Below are 23,319 nucleotides of genomic sequence, written 5' to 3' on the forward strand. Positions count from 1 at the left end.
ACCTGGGTCTTGGATGTTTATCTATAAATGTAACGTACATTACGTAACGCAAAAAAAAATGCCCTTGAGTTAGTATACAAGACTGGAAGAGCAAGTTTACTTTGGGGCCAACTGAATCTGTGTGATTTATCCATACCAAAATATATATTTCATATGAAATATAAAAATTCATTTTTTACGAAAACCAAATTATTGTTTTTTAAAATTACTCCAACCTTTTGTTAAAATCATCAAAACAACTTTACAAAATCATCAAAATTCTGAATAATGTCTAAACAATCTCAAGTTATAGGGTTTTCAATTCGAAATAACAACATTGTGCAGAAACTTTATCGATTACGAAGAATTTTCCGATTCAGGCCCAGAGCATTGTTGACATTGAAATCAAGAGAATTATAATTTATAAGGTTTTAAAAAGAAACCTGTGTATTAATTCAAGGGATAAGCTAGCTCAATGCCAAATTTCATATTAGTGTTATACCTATTTGAGACAAAAGTAAGTACTCCAAATCATTTTTATTCTAACAATATAAACACGAATAAAAAACATATTTTTAGAAGTCTAATTCCACTCGGCCTTCAAAGTTCTGAACCAAGTTATCGGACCCACTTCCTCTTATATTAATTGACTACATGACTTTGTATAAAATAAATTGCATATACCTAGGTATATGTATAACCAAATATAATAATTTAATGTCACTTTAATATATCATTTTTATTCATTACGAAATTCTCAATGTTCTCGGTCTTTTCAAAAGTATATTAGAAATGTTTTTGACTCCAAAATACGTGACGTCACAATACATTACTGCCATACAAGCTCCACATTTTTTTTTGTAGCCTGTATTTTGTGTCCCACTGCTTGACAAAGGCCTCAAATCTAAAACTCTGCATAAATTTAATTAACATATTCTTATTTTACTAGTTGGAAAGTAAGTAGTCAAGTTGTGCCCATTGGTCCTCGTATTCCTCAGTATTTTAAATTTTCACTGATCCAGTATTTACAAGATTTTTGATTGGACCTCGAATAGGTCCTGCCGTTAAGTATAAGTGGAATTTTGCAGGTCGAGTAGACACAATACCATTACAAGATTAATGAAATACCTGGAAAACAAACCACGCATTTTTCTGTTAAAAGGAAATTAATATTCGTCGCAGTTTCGTTGTTGTTTACGTAAGCTCCATTGTAAATCGTATAAATGGCAATAAATAAAGGCATTACACTTGGTAAGATTTTAGAACGATGTAAATACAATGACAAATAAAAACAGGTCAAGTATGAATTGAACAGTATCATCACTGAACCATTTCTTTATTTATTCTTATTTTATTATAACCGAGACGCAAAAACAAACTGTTATGCAAAATCGACTTTGTTTCCCATGGAAATTGGATGCTGGTAAAAACGCCGTGGGTATTTTGAGATAAAATAAAGCTTAGAGCAATTTTGGATAGTGTACCTAATAATTTATGAAATCGGTTCGGCAGGTTTGAAGATTATCCGCCTCAAACATACAAACTCACAACTCACAAAGTCACAAACTCACAAACGCTTACCTCTTTATAATAATAGTATAGATTGATCACGGGCCATCCTCATTACATATTATAAAGCAAAGTCATCTCACGCTGTCTATCCCTTTGTCAACGGATTTTGATGCGGGTTCTTTAATAAATCGAGTGATTAAAGTGGAAAGTTATATGTATACTAGCTATTGCCTTACTGACGTGTGTTGACGTACGTCGGAATTTCATATTTCTCGACTGAGCAATTTAGCATGGTTCTTAGTACACGGATAGTTAATTAAAATTGATTCACCATGGAAATGTTATTCTAAATTTCTAGAAATAATTTTCTCGTTATTAGATCTAAATATTAGATATATTTAGACTTGTTGTATCCATATTGCGGAGATGTAATAACAATTTATATTTTTATAGACTAATTAATGTTTGTACTATAAATTATAGCTCTTGTGATTTAACACATAAATTGGCATGTTATATTAAGCATGAGATTTTGATGAAAATATATTTTCAACAGAGCTAAATAGAAATGACCCCACAAAATTGAGTATAGGTTTAAAAGATAATATTTTCGATATAACTCGAACAATTTGAGCCCAAATAAAAGAAAAATTAATTTTCCATTTCATTTTTGACTCGACAAGAGCACTTTGCCGAAACTTCAATAAAAGCATCAAGAAATTGTAAATTGCCAACAAATCAATCAATTTCGTACTCAAACTGAGAAATTAATCTAGTTTGATTGATGAGTTTTAACCCAAGATCCTTTCACTTATGTATTAAAGGTATGTATAAATCGACTACAAGTATTTATTAGATAAATTAAAGAAACCCTGACTTTCAATATTCATTTCGCTACAACGTTTGAACGGCTGAATCGATCAAAGATATTTAAGAACCACCGCATAAAAATTAGCTATCAAATAAAAAAAAAAACACATCCAAATCGTTTCACCCGTTGACGAGCTACGGTGCCACGTACACAGACAGACACACTTAGCGGTCAAACTTATAACACCCCTCTTGGGGGTTAAAAATAAATGATTTCTCATTTGATTTATGAAAAATCAATTTAGTTTATTACTAACTCACAATACAATAATATTATGATGTATGGTATTATAATATATGGTCACACTAATATTTTTAGCATTATTACCTAAACATGCACGCTTTCTGTATCATAACAAATACTTCCTTTAATATTTCCTTGAATATTATAACATTACGTAGCTGTCGATACCAAACGAGTATCCATTTGGTACTTCGTATCCCGTCACCCGGAAAGCGTATCCTGTATTATTGGGTTATCCTTGGGTTATTGTTGATTCGGCACTACAGTTTAATTTGGCACCTATATAATATTCCACACAAAGTTTATATGTCACCTCTGTAAAACGTATATAAATTAGTCTTTCGTTATGTTTCTTTAGTAATGTGTTTACACCTGGATAAATAATTTTCTATACATTTGCATAATTCACTACATTTCTTAAACTACTGTAGGTAGTTATTTTCCCGTTATTTATACATGTTCAAATAATTTATTTCGAAAAAGCCACCCAACACCGTACAAGACCCGTTCTGGTTTTAAAAGTCTGTAGCGGGAGCGAGGTGATCAGTATAAGTCAAGACAATATAGCAGATCTATATTATCTTACCAAATAGGTATTTTTCGCAATTATAACTTTAATTTTTAATTCCCCAACATCAACACACTGTCTGTCTGTACGAAAAACCTTAAGTGACGACTTTAGTATACATGAACTCAATTAGTACCGAGTTTACTATAAATATTGGTAACTCGTATCAGGTTACTATCGTCCATGGGCTGCGGTGTTTGCTTGCCATCAGGCAATCCACATGTTCGTCTGCCCACCATGCTTTAAAAAAACAGTGTCGAGTTTACACAAAGTTTTTAGACGACTAAAATTATAATTGTGACGAATTAACTTCGGTGACGAAAGAATAATAAAGCCTCTGCTTATTGTATCCCCATAGAATTCGACCCCCGCTGACAGACTGCTGTGTTACTTAGGGCTACTTCGAGATTACGTAAGTTCTCTTTGGGGCTTTCTCGCATGTTAGATTGCATCATCTTCCTCAGCCATAAAGCGTCGAAGCCCAGACTTCTTACTGCTAATTTCAAGAGTAAGGTTTTCTGTGGGCATATTCGAACAAAAGTGCAAACAAAACCTATTGATTATACCATTGAACAAAATAGCCAGTATTTTTAATAATTAATTTAGTTTAACAATTAGCCTCAGAGAATTCATTATTTTCAGAACAATGAAGAACTTACTTATTTTACACACAGAATAATTTTATTCAGAAAAAATATGTAGTTAAGACGCCCCAGGTTCGAATCCTACTCGTGCAACATAAGTTTGTAAGTACACCAATATGTCTATAGTAGTAGCCACCAGTTGTGTCCGGCGAAGGAAAAAAGGTGACACTTTAAGTGACTTTAATAAATTGTAACTCGCTTATTTGGCTTTCACAAAATCCAATTCCAACTATCACAATTCTTTTGGAATGTTCACTAAATCCCAAGCATAATTTCATAGAATTTCAAGAAGTGGGCCCTCATACCACATGCAGGCACAATAATAAAATTTTACACTATTGTCAGCAATATGCAATCGATATACAAGTTTATATTTTATCGATATACAGAACAAATAGTTGTTTTATAAATAATGTTTTCCCATACCGAGGTCGTGTTTGATTGATCTTATCATGGGATACATTCAATGCACATACAGCGTGTACTGATAGTATATCATTCTGGCGATAACAGTAATGGTCAGACGATATGGAGATTCTATCAAATAGATTGCGAAAATTGTTTACCCCATAGGTCTCGGTGGTCACACGCGAAGGCGGAATCGTATAGGCGCATAGAATTTACATAAAGATAGGTACCGTATGAAGGTTGACTGATAGAGGAAGTTGAACATTAAATAAAAACAATTATATTATCTATGGCAATATTATCTGTGAACCTTTCGGGTTTAGTTCCATCTGTCATTTATAACAGATATATTTAGACGGGAAGTAATAAAGATTCAATACGGGAAATCCTATGAAACCATATATCGATATTACCTCCCATCTTATACCATATATAACAGTTGAAATGATTTACTAATATCGTAAAATATAGTGCTAAGCTCTCTTGAAAGTTCAATTTTATAACTTGACGCAAAATCCGTCTTACTATGAAATCATTAATTGTTTCTTTCTTATAGAGTGCGCTAATACTGGCATGAGATTTTATTTGTCCCTAAAATAATGCAGATGCAACCATCTTATCAATATCAATCAATCAATACAGCATCTATCAATCATCAATACATATAATAAAACATTAAAAAAAGTGTTCATGTACATAAAAAATTGAGATCAATAGAGAATCAGTAATAGAATAAGAATTTTAACAAGTCTGTCAGTTTGTCTGTGTGTTTGCACACGCTAATCTCTGGATCTACTGGACGGATTTGAAAGAAACTTTTTTTGTTGTATAGCTATAAAGCCTGGTCAACATATAGAGTATAAATGATTTTGAAAACTGGAATACCTGACGGAGTACTATGATGGTACAGCTAAGGGAATATAGAAATGACGCTCTAATAAAAGTTGTTCAGTCTGATGAGCATTTTCTATTGAGGTATAAAAATCGAAGATCTGGAACACATGAAGAAGAATCATAATAGTTCAACTAAACTATAGAAAATATAGTTTTTCAGTCTGATTAGCATCTTCTGTATGTATAGGTGTCGTAACATTTGTATGTTCAATCAAATTTCTCTAATAATTTTGACTCCTTACCAAAAATTGTTCGGCTACGCGAACGAATTCTCAGGGTAGAATAAAAAAGTACAAAAAGGTCTCTTCACTAAAATCATTGAGGTAACAGCTAGGTGACCAAAAGGCTGGCATATATCTAGGCCAGAGATTAAGCATTGCCATACAACGTGGCAATGCTGTCAGCCTTCTGGGCACGTTACCTCAAGATAGATTCCGAGATTCCGAGTGGTAGGGACTGGCATTTTTGTAAATATATATAAATAATTCTTTCTTTTTTTGAATAATTTTTTTTTAATTAGTTTTAATTTATTTTAGTTGAATTATGTAAAAAATATTATAGTCAGATTGTTCATTGAAGTCAACAAAAAAAAAAGTTTTGCAAATTAAAAAAGGTCTCTTCAATATCGACTTCGGCTTCATAAATGCCTCAAAAAACCAGCGATGCAAAGATGTTACAAGCATACATGCATATACATTTAAAATTAATATTAAACAGAAGTTATTTAATTGTCCAAGTCAAACTTTTCATGTCAAATGTTTGGAATTTGTTTAATTTTAATTGGTACGTATTTCATTACAAACACGATACATTTTGTACTTACAAACGTGATATATAGAATGACTTCACGTGATTCCTTATTAAAATTAATAACAGCATTAATTTAAACATGAATCAACTATTCGCAGACCAGCATAGAATAATTTCTAAAATAATCTTTTAGAATAAAAACATTCATTTTATATTCCTCAAAAAAGTTTTTTTCAGAATAGAAAGTTTTATAAATACGTGACGCTAGATACTTTATATAACGTGACACCTAGACCCTTTGTTCCCGGAGTGATTAGCTAAAGTAACAGATTCATTTGCGGGAAGTAAAACGTAGTAATTAATGGAGATATATTCCGTGGCAGACAATCTCTTCAGTTCCTACGGATTTTTGTTTATCTATACTCTATACATATAATAAAACTGTCAGTGGGCATGTTGTTTGTTCGCGAAACCTGTATTTAAACTACTATTCGGAATTTGATGCCGTTTTTAGTTGTATAGTGGATGGTCTAACTTAAAATCTAGTATACCTATCTAGTATACCTATCTGGTATGCCTATCTGGTATACCTATCTGGCATACCTATCTGGTATACCAATATTAACAATAATAAGTTATGAGATATTGACAATAATAAGTTATGAGCGCACGAAATAAAGGCGGGCGAAGCCGCGGGCAAAAGCTAGTAAATATATTTGTTGATTCATCAATTTCTAGCGAGCATGTTATTACCTAAAATCACCTGACACGATATTTACGACTACGCTCTCTAGAATTTAAAAAAAATCAGGGAAATGGGTGTCTGGAAATCAATCAATATATATAAAACTATTCCGTTACCGAGTGACTGACTGACAGACAACGTACAGCCGAAACTACTGGGCGTAGGAAGCTAAATTTGGTATGAAGGTGAGCGAAAGGATTTCGCAATATTCTCACAGGAGCGGTAAAAACGAGATTTTTACGATTTTGTGCGAGCGAAGTCGCGGGCGTCAGCTAATCTAAAATAAATAATTTATCTTTCGATTGAATGTAAGTATTTAGTTATTAATTCACAAATACAGGGAAAATAGGTCTTATGAACACAATTAGCTGGAAAATTTGTATCCAGCATTATTTTTTTTGTTTAAATATTAACCAAGTTATTGGTAACAAGTTACATGTATAAAGGAATCAAACTTACGATTTCAAAACGTAAAGAAAATACTTGTTTTAGAATAAAATATGCTTAAAATATTGCCACTAAACCTTTTCATTTTAGAAGGAAAAACGGAAAGTTAATTTCGCAAAGAGTAAGAATTTATCTTGTTTATTTCGAATAATTTACTACGAAAAAGAATTGAGGGGCCAAATCCCATGGTAAGCGCTTACAATTTATTTTATCCCATTATTTTCATTTCTTTTGGACGACTTTAAAAATTTGCTGTTCTTAATACCTGAATTTATTACAAGCGTATGTTTTACCTGCAATGTACCAATGTATGAAGCAGATATCTTTAACCGATTGAGTTTGGGATAGATTATGCAAAATGCCTTAAAATTTAACGCACAGAAATCTATTAGTCAAAGATAATTCTCGTCTAAAATAAGTAACTATCTCGATATGTATAAAGTGCACTATTAATTAACGGCATTACATTATTACATCTAGTTTCAAATAATCGTAGAATGTTTGTTATTTTTTTTTAGTTGGTTACTACAGGGCCATTTCTAAATCTATGGTTACTTCAGTCAACTTTGATGTACAACCTTGACGCCGCCGCCGCTAAGACAAAATGGCGTACTTTGCGTTTGCGCTTTGTGCGCAGGATTAATTTTAACGCCAAAATTGACAAGTTGTGCAATAAATTTTTAAATAAGTACAAAAAATAACTTTTTAAAGCTTCAGCCAAACAAACAAAACTAATAAATATCAAATTAGGAATTCCATCAAAACGGGTATAATCTGGTAATTGAATTCGCCGTCGGATGGTAAGCACTTTGTTCATTTGAGACGTTAATTTGCTTTTTACGACTTCAAATGTTTTCGTATCTCGATTACAATTTTAGTATCCATCGCTATGTGTGGTACAAGTGAAAAGATTATAGCTAGATAAGTTCGTCGGTGTGGGATCTCCGCTTGTTCCCGCTTGAGTTTGGGGTTGGGTTTGGTCAATGTAATAAACAACCAAAAGTTGTCAATCCTCCTCGGGAATGCTATTGTCATCAAAAAAAGGTCATGTCGTAAGTATAAGATGATCAAACATATTTCCTGTTCTTGTCTCTATTACTTTGAGCATTTGAGTTTCTCACGCAAGAAAGAGCAAAATATATTTTAACCTTAGGACACTGTCAAATTTGACGTTGATTTTAACCGGCGCTCCGCTGACGTTGGGACATGACGGCGTACTTTACGTTTTTCTGCGCACGTTAAAGTTAACGTCATAATTGACGTTGCAATCCACCCTTAGACTTTAACTTATAACTTGGCCCTAGTCCAAAAGTCATTTAAAATTGAAGGACACCTTCAGAAAGTGGTTTTATTTACGCCGTAAATTATTACGGTTGAACAAACAGATTTCATAATACAGCTTTGAATAGATCTTAAATGAATTTTTTACGAAACAGGGGCTACACATCATGTTAATTTGTGCAAAAAAATGAGCTATATCAGATTTTATTGAACCCTCATCAAACTTCATTGAAAACTGTCTAGAAGATTTTTCGGGAAGAGGTTGCAAACACACATGCACAATTGTCATTGCTGCTGTCGAGATTCACCGCAGTCTGTCACTAGATGGCGCCATCATCATCAACTGCAGCCCTCCGTGACCCACAGCTGTAGGGTGTAGGCCTCCTTCCGTTCACGCCAACCATCTCTATCCTGGGCCATCTTTATCCAGTTGTTGCTAGCAAATTCCATTGCATCCTCGACCCATCTAGATGGCGCCAATAGTTTACAAAAGCGCACTTTCTTTTATTTTTCAAGTTTATCGAATCTTCTAACCAGTCCCGATGTTTATCAAATCAAATATTACAAATTCAATTCCAAAACAGTTCCGCTTGTTCTGCAGAGTTAAAATTTTACACGTCGCATCGTTTCAGTTTTCGTGCCAATACCTTATCGAGATAAGCTTGACCTTTCTCTAACAACAATTATGTCTTGTGGCAATTTTTTTTTATTTTTTTCGATATTAATCCGAGTTATAATATGAAGCTAAAACCTTAATCTAATTTTCCTTCTATATGTAATTCCTCAAAAGCGTTTCTTTCATCTTAATACATTTTTGTAGCTGGAACATGTGTCTTTAACAATATAATATGAGTCGTTTCGTTAATGTGTTCCCAGTTTAATAGCAATCCTAACAGTTGTCATGGAAACGCGTATATCTATGTGTGAATCGTAAAAGGTGATGCTTCATCTTGCCACACGAAAATAAATTTTACACCATTATCTTACAGACCATTCTGCTTCGTTATAAAACAGAGCAATTATTCCATGAAAATACTTTACTACTTATAAAAATGGCTTCGACAATTTTCACAGAATTCAATCCAAAGATAAGTTTTCTGCGTGAATATTTATTTTTACAAATTATTTATCTATGAAAGGTAAGGAAACCGTTCCATTAACATGGCCAAGAAAGTCGTTGTGTGTTTTTCATTTCACGTAATGATCTCGATCCACGACTGTTAAAATAAAGACCTATTAATATAGAAAGGAAATTGAAAATATATATACTATATGAGTCACTTTTTATAGAAAGGCGACATCTTTAAAGAAGAAAGGAAAATGTAAGCGACATCGAAGCGGTGGTGGTGTAATGATTAAGACGCCCGCCTGTGGATCGAATGGTTCCAGGTTCGAATCCTACTCGTGCCACAGGAGTTTATATACCAATCTGACTCATGAGTTTTCATCATCCACCACTTTCTTCCAGTGAAGGAAAACATCGTGAGGAAACCTGCACACTGGTTGATTTTTATTAACTTGTGTGTGAAATGGAGAAGGCAATGGCAAACATTCCATTAATAATGCCAAGAAAGTTGTTGTGTGTGTTTCATTCCATATAATAACCACGACCCTCAGCCATGAGGAATACGACTATGAAGAAGCGTCATCGTGTTTTATCAAGAAGTAATAATCCACATGGAATGTGAAACATGGAAGAAAACCAACCGAGACAAGCGTAGGTCTTAGTCTTGGTGATGATAATTCTTGCTAATATTATAAATACGAAAGTTTGTGAGGATGTATGTGTGTATGTATGTTTGTTATCTTTCAGGCCAAATCTACTGGATCGATTGTTGTGAAATTTGGTGGACAGGTGGAATATAACCTGTAATAACACATCGGGTAATTTTTATCTTGAAATTAACCCCGGGAGCGAAGCCCCAAGTGCAACTAAATGATAAATCAATAAAATTGTGCGAGTGGGAATGGTTTACAAAGAAAATTTTCTCTTTAAAAATTGCATAAATCACATTTGTTGGATAAGAGCCAGCTGTACAATATCGTCAAACAGTTCGATGTACATTGCTGGTTTTTCCTTGCAGTAACCAAAAGCACTTAAACTACGCAACGTTCGTTCATGCACGTCGGTGTCGGCTCCTATGTAGCCGGCACAATATTGATACTATTGCAGCGTTCTAGCATCTGTTTTTATAACATTCCATCTAAATTTCTTTGTTTGTTTAAATATTTCTCATTTATTTACGAAACTAACACTGGAATTCCAGTGTGGGTGCGCTGAGTTTTTGTTTTTTTTTTCTGGACATTTCACTACAAAAATATAATTATTGATAAAACATTGATGCTGTTTGGACGTGACGTTACTATTTTACGTACGTGTAAATAATAAACTAAATGTCATATTTAATGGTATATTGTGATGTTAATCTAGACTAATATCTAAGATACAAATAAATGTCTTGTAAAGCATATAATTCGCTATTTTCTAACTACTTAGTCAAATTCGATACTTTTTTCTTAACTGCGACATAAAGAATTATATCTTGTCTGCTTGTATGACAGTACCCGAAGACGTGACAAATTTGAAAAGGAAAGGCATCTCTAAACCAAAAAATAGTTAATTGCGTAATTAATAAAACTGATGAATTAAAGAATTAATAAATATAAATAAACATATATTCAAACATCATGCACATCCATTACAATTATTTTACAACTAACAACAAAATAAAAAAAGGAAAACAAGGAATAAAACAGGGAAAGGAAAAATGAGTGAAAGTGGAGAACTGGTGCAATATCCTTGAAAATTGTATCCATATTCTCTTTATTAAAATGTTAGTATGTAATTAATATACAATGACATTAATTACTAAATGTATCTTGCAAAAATAATGCAATGTGAAAGTACCGTAAGATGTTTATCATCTGTCTACTAGATGGCGCTATGCTACTATTAAAACGCGAGGTCAATTTTATTCGCTGCTACGTAAGAGTGCCACGTTATTAGGATCCGTACACTATCCGCCACCTATGGGATGTGATCCTTTTGGTAAAATTTTTGATTGTCATACTAACCATTGAAGGAGGTACGGCTTTTTTTAGGATTAGAACGCGGCCGGCTCATCAAATCAATCAATCGCAGACGTCGTCGTACTAATTATATACATTAATTAATCAAAAGTTATATAGGTAGGTACATATATTAGTTAAAGTTAATTAATTATTCATTAATAATTAACGCACAGTAAAAATAATAACTAATTATGTAATAATAAAAAGTATATCTAATCTTACGAACACACAGTTCACATTCAAATTTAGAAACTAGTTCCAACTGTTTTCATTTCGTCGCTACTGATGAAAGTCCGGGTGCGTTGCACTGAATGTCATTTAATTGTATACTTTTAAAGTTTTGACCACACTTCAAAGGCCGAAATCTCGAAAAATCGTTTACACAACTTTATTTCGTTCACATTGTAAGATAATGTATAATAGGAGCTCTTCAGTGGTTAAAATATCACAGTCGTGAAATGTTACTGTGCTTCAGTCCGATGGTAATGAATAATTGTGATCTTGTTAAGATTTGATGGTGGATCACGATTGACTTTCTTTTTAAATTATATTATGATTTATTATTTTGAGCCTTTATAAGTTTAACCCCCGACGGTAGACGGAGGGAAGAAATTGTTATTGATAACTAAATTTGGTTGGTACCTACTGTTACCTCGTCTAATCCACCTGAGTTACTAAACAGAATAATTTTGTGTACTGAGCTGTATTTTTACTTAAACGGTTAGCAAAATGATAAAAAACAGTCTATAATTTATTCTGACAAAAAATAATCTGAAGAATGTGTTTTTATATTTAAAATTAATACCTATGTGTTTTCATATTTTAAACTAATATTCGTATCTTTATGATATTTGTTCACTATGCCATTCGGGTTTGAATTTATGACCAGTCACCAGACAGGAATGTCAACCAGACAGGACATACGGACGGATAGACAGACTTAGCAATTTTTGTCATTCGGCTATGGAACCCTAAAATGGAGCTAAAATTGTTGAATTAACATTAAGGTCCCGATACACTGGCACTTGGAAGCATTTCTGCGGTGTACTCTTAATGTTAATTTCTGATCAAAATATTACTTCACCAAGTATTTCTCTTGTTCGCAGATGGACTGGCAACATATTAAAAGCAGTGAGAAACGTCGCCGGAGTTACCATGACATTTTCTTACAACACAACAGGTTACGATGTGGCTTCAATGGCTGACAGATTTACAATGACGGTCAATGGAACCAGTTCTCCCAGAGGAGTGCAGATTATTACAAAAACATTGACAGGAGAAAGCCTAGATATTATAGATGAACCAAAAATAAATGAAACCACGGACATAATCGACGTTAACATTGTACAAGTTGCTTTCTGCTTTTTGTATACAGTGATATTCGTTTTAGGTGTCTTCGGAAATGTCCTTGTATGCTATGTTGTCTTCAGGAATAAGGCGATGCAGACAGTCACCAATCTTTTTATAACAAATTTGGCTTTGTCGGATATACTGCTATGCCTATTCGCGGTCCCGCTCACACCAATGTACACGTTTTTAGGGCGTTGGGTCTTTGGGAGACTTCTTTGCCACTTGATGCCTTACGCTCAAGGCACCAGTGTCTACATATCCACCCTGACCCTCACATCTATAGCCATAGATAGGTTTTTCGTCATAATTTACCCATTCCACCCGCGTATGAAGCTAAACACATGTATATTCATAATATTATTTATATGGGTATTCTCGTTAGTGGTCACTTGTCCTTACGGACTATTCATGGGCTTGCAGATTACGAAAAACAAGACTTACTGCGAAGAAAGTTGGCCGTCTGACAGATCGAGAAGGATCTTTGGAGTTTTCACAACTGTTCTCCAATTTCTTATACCATTCTTAGTAATAGCTATATGTTATACATGTGTTAGTATAAGATTGAACGACCGAGCGAGGTCCAAGCCTGGTGCTAAAAATACTAGGAGGGAAGAAGCAGACAGAGATAGAAAAAAGCGAACAAATAGAATGCTCATATCTATGGTTGCAATATTCGGTATATCCTGGCTTCCTTTGAATTTGATCAATATCTTTAATGACTTCTACGCCCAAATGACGGAGTGGAACTATTATTATGTCTCATTTTTTCTGGCCCATTCAATGGCCATGGCTTCTACGTGCTACAATCCATTCCTTTATGCTTGGTTGAACGAAAATTTCCGAAAGGAATTCAAGCAGGTCCTTCCGTTCTTTGAATCGACTGGAGGAGTAAGGAACAGTTATCACTCAGGGCGTATGCCTGCCCACAAATCTGATAAAATATGCAATGGAAATGAAACAATTCAAGAAACTTTACTTGGTTCGTCTTTCAATAGAGGGCCTTCTATAAAACAGAGGATGTTAGAAGGTAATGGAAAGAAGGATAACGGTGTAGAAATAGAAAATGTGTTGTTGGAGGACAAACCGATCTCAGCCACGTTCCACACGAAGAGTGAAAACGTAAATTTGCAGTTGATTGATGAGGAGTCGCAATTTAGTGACCCTAAAGACAGCAAATCTCCACCTATATAATTGTAAGTAGCGTTTCTTTTTTTTTTTCAAAACGAGCCTAATATCATTCAAGAGACAGAATTTCATTGAAGATTGAAGATTCAAGAGACAGAAATCTTGAGAATATTATACTTAGATCGATATCGATTCTCTTCGACCCTGGAGAAAATAAAGACAATTGATCAACAATAGGATCGTAATTCGATGGCGCACGAGAATTTGAAGGGTCATTATATATAATTAAAAATCATCTAAACAATAAATACTTAGGTAAGTACGGTGCGAAGTGCGGAAGAAAAAGTAGGAAAGCGGAATTTGGGCTTCAGCGCTCACCGAGTGATGTAAACCAATACTCGGTGGGGGTACACATAATTTACAAATTATACAAATGAATTTATTATCATTTATTTGTAACTAAAAACTGTTGTTCTTTATCAAATCCAATAATACATGCTAGGCTAGCAAAACTTTTAGTTTACAATTAATAATTTAAGAGTTATTACTTTATGGAAGTCATCTTTCGGTCCATTTCTGTGATCGGCTTTGACAATGATAGACCTTGACAACTCTTACATTGACGATCTTTTCCACGTAATCCTTCCAAGAAAACTTTAGCAAGAGTTCAGATAAATTGTTATTCACCCAGAGGCTGAACGAAACGTGTTGACACCAACTTCCCTTATTTTATGTTATCTGTCCCTTTCAGACCACGTAATTGACAAAGTTCAACCCTCCAGTACCTTCTTGATAAAGTCAATTACAGGTTAACTTTTTTATTATGTTTTTCTCAGATGTAAACATTTTACTTTTAATACCTGATTTTACTAAATCCTTATATTTACTCCAACTAGTTTGTTCAATTCAGTCATGTAAAATTTCTATGAAATTTGGTGCAAGCGTAGCAAAAATTAGTTTCTTCAAAGGCAGTTTTTTCTCGACAAATTCTCAAAAAGTAAAAGTTATTCCTCAACATACCGCAAAGGCTTACCATTATTTGTTTAAAAAAATACCAATTATATATTACCAAATACTGAATAAGGAGAAAATTAGGTATTACAATATATTATTTCTATAAATAATATATCAGAATTGTAATACAATAAATATATGTCTTGGAGTGTTGAAAAAATTGTAAAAATATTAAATATTAACTGTGTCATGGTAAATATAAATATTTATATTTGTTACAGGTACAAAAACAACGATGACATAAAATACGAATCTGTATTTCAATTAATTCTGAAACTAATTAAGCAAACCTTGTAATATGTAGATAATTATAGAACTGTAATCTAGACTCGCAAATAAGTTCTGTAAAGACTAAGTTTTAATAGATCTCTGTATGTCTCATTTAAGTCATAATTTTGTCGTTTGAAGTTTGCTATATATTTACTACATTTAATATATATATTAATTGTAAATATAGAACATATTTATAGAATCACGTTTAATTTATGAATGGTAGTCTCACTGAAATTATTATTATACTAAAAATCACGTAGCCTTCGCATTTCGAAAATAACTTATTGATGAAATAGAAAAAATACTTCTTTTGTTTTAAATTCCACGGAACTTAATAAATCTATTGACATAAATTGTGTTAAATGTTAACGTTAAACGTAAACTTTAACGTTAGTAAAATTTCTATTCAAAGTTAAGGCCGCTTACTTGTTTGTAGAATCAAATTTAAGTAGTGATTTAAGATACTCTCTGTGATTATATTTTTTTGTTATTTTAATAACATGTGTAGATATAATTAACTCAATTTATAAGTTTTATGATGTAAGATATTAATTACCTGGAAAATAAATTTACCGGTTTGTAAGTTTAATGATATAATATGTTAGTTACGTGGTAAATAAATTTGTGTAAAATACTAGTATATGCAAGTATCCAAAGGGCCTAATCATGTGTTAAAGTTATTATAAATATGGTATTCTTAAATAAGTTAGTAATATAACTTAAAATATCCATACAGTTGCATATTTTTAATGAATTTAATCCACATTTTTAACCTCCGACGACCGGAGGAGTTTAAGTTTAACGTGTGTGTGTATCTGTCCGTAGCATCGTAGTAGCCAAATGGCTGAACCGATAATGATCTAGAGGATGCCAGCGATGCAAAGAAAACATCGGAGTTAGGGATTTCTTAAAATTAAAATTTATTTTTTATACTCATTGCATTTTTCTTGGACAACTATAAATTTGTCTTTTGTCTGTTTTAATGCTTTGTAGACCTGATTGGTCCGTGTTTGTATATAAAAATATTATGTCCACTTTCGATATACCTAGTCACTATTAAATTTTGAAGGAATAATATATTATACACTATTATTTATATATATAATTTAGGATACTATCAAATCAAATGTTGTACAACACCACAACTAGAAGTATAACATTATGTATAAGTAGCAACGATGTCTTTTTAATAAACTAATGAGCCCAATTTCGAACTTAGTTCTTTTTTTGTTTTCGTAAAAACACAACAAATACGAAGAACAAAAAAATAATGTAAACGTAGCACTTTTTTTATTTTTACCCAACTACGTTTACATGAAAGTTTGAAATTTGAGTTTATTAAAAACACATACGATTTTTTTAAATTTATTGCATAAGTACAAAATAAATGTTGTACCTATAAGTAAAATAATATTTGCAAAATGTCGTCTAGTTATGTCAAATAACAAGAAATATCGCTTTCAAAGTGTAGTTTATAGAAGAAAATGAATTAAAAAATGTAATTTTCACTTGGAATAAATGAGGCTGGTTGTTTTTCAATTGCTTTTTATTTAATTTAGATCTTTCACCCGGTTCTGTAGTCTTTCCGTAGTCGGTCTATTATGTCCGCATAGCTAGTATCACTGGCTGATCCAGGGTTTCACTATGCTTTTTATCAGATCCCACTTCATTCTCGCATCAGCGTTATGTGGTTGGACATAGTAATCCGAGCAATGGCTTGCATCATCAATAACTACTGCAGGTGCAGCTGCAGACAAACTTTGCTTAATACCCAACGCAGCCCAAGGATCTCGGTTTCCATTAACAAACATAACTTTACTCAAATTAGGACTTAAGCCACCATACATCTTATTAGTATGGGCGATAGCCATATCAACTGTTTGTTCACTAAATTGAGGACCAAATAATCCTTTGCATATAGCTAAATACATATCCACAGAGATAACATTTCCAAAAGGTTGTTTCCCAGAGTTACCTGTTTGGAAATATCCAAATTCAGTACAAGTTTGGTATATCCACATATAACTATGTGTAACTGATAAATATTTAATGTAATAATTGAAATCGACATTAATACATTGATTTGAATGAATTTCTGCCATTGATAAACTGTTGCAAAAATTTTGAATTGCAACACGTTCCTGTGATTGTTGAACTAATCCCATTATAAAACCCGTCATTCGAAGAAAAAAAAACATTATATTTTCTTTTTTTGTGAAATCGACTTGAGGACACAAATTAAACATTTGCTTTATTTGATCAATCCCTGCGGCCGTCTTAAACAATTCTTTGTATGAAGCAAACCTCGTCGACAATGTTTCATAACACTGAGGTGATCCATACTTGTACAGAACTTCGCCTACAACTTCTAGATACTCAAAAAAGTCTTGTTTTGCCAACACAGGTGCACTACTCGATACAGCTGCATCAACTACCTCAGGGAACAGGAGTCTGATCCAGGCTGCCAGGTTTCCAGAATAGGAACCACCAAAGGCGACGACTCTTGATGAGTAAAATCTTGGATCGGATTTGATAAATTTCAATAAATTAACAAGGTCATAAATCGCTTGTATTGAACTTAAATATTTCAAATTTGTAGGGTCCGGCATGATTTTTCCATAGTATCTGTGTTCTGAAAAGAACACTGCGGCGTTCGTTTCGGTGGCCAATTCGTAAATCAATCCAAATCTATACGGCGTGCCTGGTCCTTCTCCGCCAATCATTAAAAATATTGGTCCGCCGCTCTGCCATAGTGACAGATCTTCAAAGTACTTCATTGGCCACGTTCTGTTTACATTCGGATCAAAGTGATCAACCGGTTGATATATCCATTTTTCTTCTGCGTTTACTTCAGCTGAATCACCACCTAATTCTTTCACCTTATTTGTCAGCCTCTCCCAGTTAGTTAAAAAACGATGTTCAAAAGAAGTTACTACGTATACATTAATAAATAGCAACTTTAAGAGTAATAAGTCCATTATCTATATATTTTTTATTCTATTTTTTAAATAAAACTATTTTACCTTTTGCAGTCCTCGGGTTTAGCTAAGTTTTAGTCACAAATGTATGTATCCGGACTGCTTAAATAATATTCATATCAATCATGGCGTAGATTAGTTGCGTTCTCAAAATTTTTGCGATAATTTTATTTGTTAAATATGTCATCACTAACAGTCAATAATATTTAAAGTATGTAAAAATGTTGTCAATTCTTACTTTTACCACTTCCTGATTATAATTTTTAATTTTATTGACACTTAAAAAGATAGACATATGTAAAATTCTTTCATGGTTTTATATATTTGTAAATATCAAACTAGTAACTTTCTTAGACTAACTAAAACTAGACTAATAAGACTAACCAAATTAAACTATTAACTTCAGAATTTACCATTTATTTTGGTTGGATACTATTTGGAAAAAACCTCAAGAACTAAAATCAAATTGAATAGAATAAGAATTGCATCACTTTAATTAGAAAAAATGGAAGAATTATTATATAAATGGATATATAAAAATTTATACACCTATTCGTGTGTTAAATTGCAAAGAATAATCAATGTATAAAAATCCTGGTCAAGATCATAAAAAAACAAAAATAAGAATAAAGGATGGCCCAGTTTAGAGAAGGTCAGCGAGAGGAGGAGGTATTTAGCCAACAATGAGTCAATTTGGATCAAGAGCCAAGGCTAATCATGATGTTGGTAGGATTATATATAAAGTAGAAAAATTATGAATCAATAACATTTTGACGACCGCTGTAGCCTAATGGTTCTCATGAAGATACTGGAGGTCCCGGGTTCGATTCCTGGTCAGGTCAAGATCCAAAATGATATTTTCAAAATGACGTTTATCTAAAGTATATGTAATGTATATGTTTTAATAACCCCAGTCAATGGTAACATGATGATTTTCTTAAATATAGAATTGCAGAACAATTCTAAACTTATCACAGTATAAAGCGAATCTTTACCGTGATAACTTTGGCCGTATTCTATGAATTTCGTATAGAATCCTGTTCTGCAATGGTCTCACAACTACGGATGAATATCGTGCAAAGTCGATAAGAGCGAGAAAGCAGACCCTGAGCCACATAAACAGATTAGAGAATGTTTTATATAATTCTGTTAAAACTTATGTAACGATAGAAAATTAATACTTCTAATAAGCTTCGAAACTATAACTAATTTAATTAATCCTTCAATAACTATTAACAGCTATCGAGGCTTCACTCACGCGTAGCATTTGATATCGAAAGTAAAGGTCAAAGGGCAAATATCATTTGTGCGTTTAGAGATCTGTTTCGGATCAACTAATCGATCTATTTGTTGTATACCTACACAGACCAATTGTAAATTTTCGGAAGTAGTATAGAATTTTAAAAATAATCAAAATAGCTCTTAACATATAAAAGTAGAACAGAAATACTTTAAACAAGTCAGGAAAGTACACTGTCTACTTTTAGGCTAGATTTAGATCGAGTCTAAGATATGTAGGCAGTGCAGCTGGTCTCAATCGGTTATACCTAAGCGTAAGATGTAACAAACTAAGATTTAGGCTAAAGCGCACTTCGTGTCGCGATTTTTTAGCCATAACAAATAAGTATTACTATGTCTTTATTTTCAAAATTGCCAAATTTAATTCCACTGTATTTAAAATGATTTTCACAAATTCCCTAAGCAACCTGTCACCGCAGCAGATAACCTGATCAAAACCTACTAGATATCTCTTAATTGAGTTTGTTTGAAATAAAATTATCTCCACTTCCATAATTCACATGGAAAACACGAGGTGACCTTTAATCGAATCGTGTTGTGTCCTCAGAAAATCGAGTTATTTACATAGACTCGCTCGGAAGAAGGCGTCATTTTAGTTTGCTTCAGTAAGGGCATGACTCCACTTGCTAATGCCTTCAAGCGTCTTAAATAAAATCGAACACCAATATTGGCAATAACATACTTTAAACAAAGACTTTAACCAAAGAGTAGACGAGGCATTATTAACATTAATTTATTAGAATTAATTATGTATCGGTACACTTGCGGTAGCCATTACACCACCACCGTTTCAAATATTATTTCATATCTTTTGTGCATGTCCTTTTATCGTTTTGTCACACATCTCCCTGTAGTGGAGCACAATCCTTATAAATCGTTTAAGTGGAGGATCAGTGATCCGATATTCCGCCAATTTATCCGAGTAATAATCTTTTGGCTAACGTAAATCGATTATATAGAATAATAACTCTATATTTTTATTTGGCTTTTGTCACGTATACTTTACTCTGCTACTACTGTATAAGTACCTACCTATCGGTTCATATTTATATGAACTATGTCTCGCAAAACTGAAGAGCATTATACACGAAATGAGCGTGCTAGAAAGGTGTGACCCCACTTTTGTCATTCAGATATATTGAATTAGTCAAATCAGTATTAATCATGACACCAACATAAAAACAAATGGACAGACAGACAAAACATAGACAGATACACGGGGTAGACAGAGCCAAGGGATACACTCGAAGGCCACAGTTAGATAAAAACTGACTGACAATGTCGCGTATGAATTCCAGTATCATACTCAATGTTTTGGTGGGAAGAATTTTTTTGTATACCAATAAATAGACAACACATAATTGCTCACATTAAGCACAAGCCCGTAGGTTCGATAGATACAAACACTAAACCAGTACACACATACAGAACCGCAGATAATGTGACAAGTACGTGCACATTAATATTTGAATCAATAGCGACCACTGCGCCATCGAGGTCGCTTTTAGCGTTCGATTTATAAATGATAGCGAATGAGATAAAAATCTTTAGCCCATCCGTCCTTTAGAAGGCACATTAAGACGTGGATACGGTTAAACAGGGTGACTTGAAAAATGCCTATCCATTAGTGGCCATGAGAGTCCGATCTTTGTATGATATCCTTTGTACGACACTTTCTTGGAAAGAATCATTTATTCCATGTTTGAATTTATATACGAAAGTACGTAGTTGATGTCGAACAAAAAGGCGACCGAAAAAATTTTATGAAAATACATTATTTAATACTTTATTTTCCCTTTGGGATAATAAATAAATAAATATGGATATAACGTTTACTGCACGTGCTCATATAAACTGGAAAGGCCTATGTGTGTGTATAAACGTGCGTCAAAGTTCTATACAATTTTTCTGTGCACGTACTGCATACGTATTCGGAGTGTCTTGTAGGTTTTAAGTATTTATTTCTCAAATAGAATATACAATATTCACTTACTGAGAAACTATGTCTAATATACATACTATAAATTATGTCTTGTCCCTGACTCTTATTACGGCACCCAAGAAAAATTATAAAAAAAGAAGGTCTACATTTACCAGGAGACTCGAATATACCTATAAATTAATAATTATAACAATTGACTATTATTCATCAAAATTATAATAATAACAATCATTTTTTGCCATAAAATAGAATTCATTTATTCGAAACTATGACACCACAAAAACACTTACGCAAAATTTTCCGTCAAAGAAAAACTCAATTGAGTGTGAAATCTTGCGAATAAATCACGTAATCACTAGCTATTGGGCAGAATATTGAAAATACTGGCCAAATGCGGCAATAATATTTTCCAGTCCGTCTCTCTTCAGAATCGAGGCCATTTCCTGTGAGACGCGACGAAAATTTTGGAATAAATTTCGCCTTTTAATAGGAATTTTACGTAAAAAATTTGATCAAGTAAAATAAAAAGGATTTTATCATATACTAGTGACGGCGTCCTCCGTGATGTATCTAGTGGTCTTGAGTTCGATTTCGAGCATAACCAGACCATACCTATTTGTCAGCGGTTCTGGAATTGTTGTGCTAGTTTCTCCCCACGATACAAACTAAGTACTTAGTGTGGAGCCGTATTACTAGCGGCCCGTCCCGGCTTTTCTTGCTTAAACCTTCCTTAGTAATCACACCATCTATTGGTGAAAAACGCATGAAAATCGGTGCAGTTTTTAAGTTTATCACGATAAACTTAAAAACTAATTTACTAGTAGTTTTTAAGTTTATCACGATAAACTTTAAAACTACCACACCTATTTTCACGGAAAGTGTTTTATAATTTCTATAATTATTGTAATAAGCACAAATGGAGTAGATGCAGAACAAAACACTCCACAACAATAAAAACAAATCATGTATATAATATATATTTATATAGATTTGTCATGTGTTAATGATTTCATTTTAACGCTTTTATCCACGACCCAATGATAGCTCGGCTCTTAACTGTATAATTGTATATAAAACATAAGATTATGTTCATTATTTACGGATTCATATTAATGCACAGAGATCAGTTCACATGATCCGGGCCGTATAAAATGGCGCGTCATATGCGAACGATAAAAACGGCAGCGCAGCGCGAAGCGACGTAGTATTTAATTAGTCAATCTACCACGAACAACAAAATTTAGACGAATTTTTTATCTCTCTATCATCGGCGCTACTATATCTGTGGTCAAACCTTATTGTGCCTGCCTGACCTCAACTCTCTTTGAGAATGCTATTCTTACCTATCAGCTGCCAAGGCGATCTGTTCATTTGTCATATTTTCTACTTACATATTGATGACCGTAACATCCATTGCCACAACTAATTTGTACAACTTCAAAAGCGAAATCATTTACTCCTTAAAAACTCTTGTTTCTAATCCAGATCCATTTTATGTCGCCGAGAGATTTTTGAAAAATATAATAATATTTTCGGTACGATGGCCACCGAAATTGAAACTATATCTGTAGCTGCCTGCTCTGGAAAAACCTACTTATTTTTCATCGAAGTTCATTATAGAATAATGCCACTCCAATGCGGGGGTTGCAAGTAGAGCAGCAACACGAAAATCTATGTAATAAAGAAAATAGAAGTGCTTCTGGAATATTGACGGATCAAAAGCTTATCACTATTTTTACAAGAGAAAATCGCCAGTTTTGAAGGAAAGGCCTTTCATTGACTTTTACAAACTGCGCGGAAGAATAAGAAAGAATGGCGCACATTCTACTTTTTCATCTGCAATATTTCGGACACGTAATGAGAGGGGAACGAACCAGCATTCTTCAGCTCGTAAATCCTGTAGAAGAAAAGTCTATTGGCTGAA

At 33.2% G+C, this 23,319-nt stretch overlaps 2 protein-coding genes across 2 annotated transcripts in view; one reads left to right on the forward strand and one right to left on the reverse strand.

The window, feature by feature from the left end:
* LOC128673149 (prolactin-releasing peptide receptor-like) overlaps positions 1–16,711 on the forward strand; it is a 36,048-nt gene extending 19,337 nt beyond the window's left edge. The window contains exons 2-3 of the mRNA XM_053750795.2: positions 12,521–13,957; positions 15,125–16,711. Coding sequence (XP_053606770.1) covers positions 12,570–13,955 — 1,386 coding nt within the window. The 5' untranslated portion in view covers positions 12,521–12,569 and the 3' untranslated portion in view covers positions 13,956–13,957; positions 15,125–16,711. The remainder of the gene's footprint in view (positions 1–12,520; positions 13,958–15,124) is intronic.
* LOC128673150 (putative serine protease K12H4.7) lies at positions 16,705–18,232 on the reverse strand. The gene has a single exon (XM_053750796.1). The coding sequence runs from the start codon at positions 18,152–18,154 to the stop codon at positions 16,796–16,798; it is 1,359 nt and encodes a 452-aa protein (XP_053606771.1). The 5' UTR covers positions 18,155–18,232; the 3' UTR covers positions 16,705–16,795.
* Positions 18,233–23,319: the final 5,087 nt, after the last annotated feature.

The sequence above is a fragment of the Plodia interpunctella genome, chromosome 10 (genome assembly GCF_027563975.2).
Source record: "Plodia interpunctella isolate USDA-ARS_2022_Savannah chromosome 10, ilPloInte3.2, whole genome shotgun sequence".
NCBI lineage: Eukaryota > Metazoa > Arthropoda > Insecta > Lepidoptera > Pyralidae > Plodia > Plodia interpunctella.